At 58.1% G+C, this 3,373-nt stretch overlaps 1 protein-coding gene across 1 annotated transcript in view; it reads left to right on the top strand.

Moving 5' to 3' along the window:
• Nucleotides 1-3,373, top strand: part of Ntng2 (netrin G2) — a 50,883-nt gene that overhangs the window by 4,162 nt on the left and 43,348 nt on the right. Inside the window, exon 2 of the mRNA XM_023700251.1 lies at nt 334-1,031. Coding sequence (XP_023556019.1) covers nt 819-1,031 — 213 coding nt within the window. The 5' untranslated portion in view covers nt 334-818. The remainder of the gene's footprint in view (nt 1-333; nt 1,032-3,373) is intronic.

Genomic DNA, 3,373 nt, shown 5'->3' with positions numbered 1-3,373 from the left:
CCCCCCCCATGAAAGACAAGCTACACTCCTAGGTACCTGGATGGACTGAAAGCTGAAGTCCCAGCAACTTCCTAATAAGTTACCTACCAAGTAAGGGCAGCTGCCCATTAGTAGTGGCTGTCCCCAGTAAAGCAAAGCTGAGTCACTTCCTAGTTAATACCTCAAAAGCTTTTTTTTTTTTTTTTGCAGCCTTGTCATTCAATCGCTGTCATGTTCAGCCCATGTGTAAAGAAATCTCTTTCATTGGCTCAGGGTGCTAAGTCTGGTCTCAGGAGGGAGCGGGCTTCCAGCTAACATGTGCACCTGCTGATTTTATTTTACCTTTACACGCAGGCCGGAGGGCTGTTACACAGCTGTGCTGAGTGCATCACACATTCAGGGCCCTTCAAAGACCTGGCTTGATTGGAAGGACAAAAATTAAAAGCAATCTGATCCAGGCCCATGCCGGATCCCTGTGGATTTTCTCCTTATCCCATTTCCATCCACTGTCACAATTTGAGAGTCTGCCTGATTTGATCGGATTCACCTCCGGGGGAGGCGTTCACGCCAAGGTTAGGAGGACGAAAAGTTACAGGGCAACTCTTTGATCTGCCCATCAGCAGTCTGAGAAACGCTGGCTCTGAATTTTCCACAGCGGCCTTCTGGATAAAACAAGTTCTTCGCTGTTTGCAAACCTGCAGCGCCTGAGCCTCTGGGACACCCTGGCCGCTGCCGCCTGGTAGATGTGGCTTTCCCATGCTGAGGCCGAGAGTCCTGCCTGAGCCCGCGGCTGCCTCCCCAGGGCGTCTCTGGGCCGTACCCCTGCGGCCTGCACAGCCATGCTGCGCCTGCTGCTGCTCCTCCTGCACCGCCTCATGCTGGCCTCTTCGGACTACGACACCTGCAAATCCTGGGTGACCACGGATGAGGGCCCCACTTGGGAGTTCTACGCCTGCCAGCCCAAGGCGATGCGTCTGAAGGACTATGTCAAGGTGACAGTGGAGCCCAAGGGCATCACGTGTGGGGACCCCCCAGAGAGGTTCTGCTCCCACGTAAGTCGGCCCCACCCCCACCCTACTGCCAGACCCTGGGGAGGGGCTTGGGAGGACCTGTGGACTGGGTGAGAGTGGAGGACCAGGTGCAGGCTTTGTCCCACCTTGGAAATGAGCACCCAGGGCCCCTGAGGTCTTGTGACGTTCTCCAGGTTGGGGGCTGTCTCCACCAGGAGAACTCAGGAAGAGCAGGGCGGTGTTCACTGGCAAGCCCCGCCTCCCTCATGACGTCAGCAGTCCAGGCCAATGAGGAGAGACTATTTACACTGACGTTGCACTTTGGCTTGACTTGGTTTACCTGTCCTTGGTGCATCCTCCTAGCCTCCCCCCAGCCCCCGGCAGTCTAGCAGAAAGCACTGTGAGGCAAGGGTGTGCCAAACGCCACGCTGGGACCCTGCAGAGGAAAGTTCAGGTCCGGGGCACCTGCATGGGGCTCCTGAAGCAGGAAGGCACAGTCAGCCGCGCGGACAGCGCACCCAGCGGCCTTTCCTGACTGCAGTCACAGCGACTCTGGAGAGGGTATATGTTCAGGCATCGTCACTTAGGTCCGTAGTTAGAGATTAGGGGACCTAGTCACGGATACTCCAGTACTCACTGTTGTGGTTAGCAAAGGCAGCGATAAGAGCGGAAGTCATTTAATGTGCAGTCCTGGAACTCGGGCATCGAGAGCTTGGATCGTGTCACTCTCCCAGGCCTCCCTCCTGCCCTGCTGGGCTGATCTGTGTTGTAGAAAGTAGGCATGTGGGGGGAGGGTCTGTTGCGTCACCTATGAAATGGGCACCTGAACAGAACATTAACAATCTCCGCAGTCTCAGGTGGTTTTAAGGAGTCTGTGGTCCCAATGGAGAGTGTTCGAAATAAGGTCAGGTACAGAGCAAGTGCCCTGGTCTACCTCAGTTTACACTTTCTGTAGTGCATCCTCCAAGCCCCCCGGCAGAATCTAGCAGCTGCTGTCATTAGCCATACATGTGGGGAAACTGAGGCAGCAGAGGTGGAGGCCTTCAGCCAAGGCCGCATGCCGAGAGATTCTGGCCACTATGTCAGGCAGCTAAACCACTTTCCAAGGCCCCAAACTGCACTGAGCTCTGCAGTCCCCACACTGGCAGGGGCTGGGCCAGTCCCCCTCCCCGACCGGCTGTGGCTGCTAGAGGACATGGTAAGGGTTCAGTGTCACCCTCCAGGTGGCTGCTGCTCCAGGTTCCCAGCAGGTGTCCCAGTGCCCCCACCCTGGGCTTCTGAGGCTGTCTCTGCCACCCTGGGAAGGTTGGGTTCCCGCCTGGGCTTGTCTGTGGTGACAAGGCTGTCCCTGTGGGTCACAGCTGGGCCAGAGCCAGCACGGGTGGGGAGGCAGCACAGGGCTGGGAGCCAGGGTGGAGAGTCTGTGGGCAGCAGTGCCCTACACACTGCAGGGCCACCCTGGCTTGGAGGCAGGCGAGGGGGCTGGTTCCTGGCCGTAGGGTGCAGCCAGAGGGAAGCCCAGGTCTGAGTCTTTCAGGGAGAGGCGACCTCTGTTTCTTGTGTAGTCTCAACAGTTTTTTCTCTTAAATATTAATCAGTCCCTTCCTGTGGGGGGCGGGGCACAGTTACACTGTGGTCTATAAGCCCAGCTTGCAAACAGAGCCGGAGGGGTGGGGAGGGGTATCAGATGCCAGCCCGAGACCCTGTCCTGGCCGAGGCCGTGCCGAATGTCCTTGGCCCCAGCCCGCTGCCCCCTCTGCACCTCAGATGGAGCCTACAGAGCTCAGTCACTGCACCCCGACACTCCCGGTCTCCCAGGAGACGGGTGAGGCGGGCAGGGGGAAGCTCAGTGTCCCCAAGACCCTGGCGTGGCTGCGTCTTGGCATCACGCCACTTGTTTGATGGATGTAAATATTTCATGACAGGCTGCCATCCGCTCTGCCTCTGATTACAAATGTGTGGACAGGGAGGACACGGGGAGGCTGTGGGGTCTGGATTTGAACCCCAGTATTGCTGCTTAGTGTGGCTCCTCCCGTGTAACCACACCTCAGGCACCCTGGGGGGAACCCCACTTTAATCCCTTTACAAGCACTAGAAGGAGTTGCCTGAGCCGTGCCAAGGTCACCCATGTGCTTGAGGCCAGCCGGGAGGCACACGCGACCACCAGTCCCTCTCCAAGCCCCAGTCTCTTCCTTTCTCAACAGTGGCAACACCGTAGCAAGTCACAGTACTGGCAGGAGGAGGCAGCTGGGCCATGCATGTCTGGGTACATGCCAGCACATAGTGGGCGCTCAGTGGGCGCATGCCGGCACATAGTGGGCGCTCCGTGGGCGCATGCCGGCACATAGTGGGCGCTCCGTGGGCGCATGCCGGCACATAGTGGG

The sequence above is a fragment of the Octodon degus genome, unplaced genomic scaffold, assembly GCF_000260255.1.
Source record: "Octodon degus isolate 3935 unplaced genomic scaffold, OctDeg1.0 scaffold00123, whole genome shotgun sequence".
Taxonomy (NCBI): Eukaryota; Metazoa; Chordata; class Mammalia; order Rodentia; family Octodontidae; genus Octodon; species Octodon degus.
This window is presented reverse-complemented; position numbering and strand designations above follow the sequence as displayed.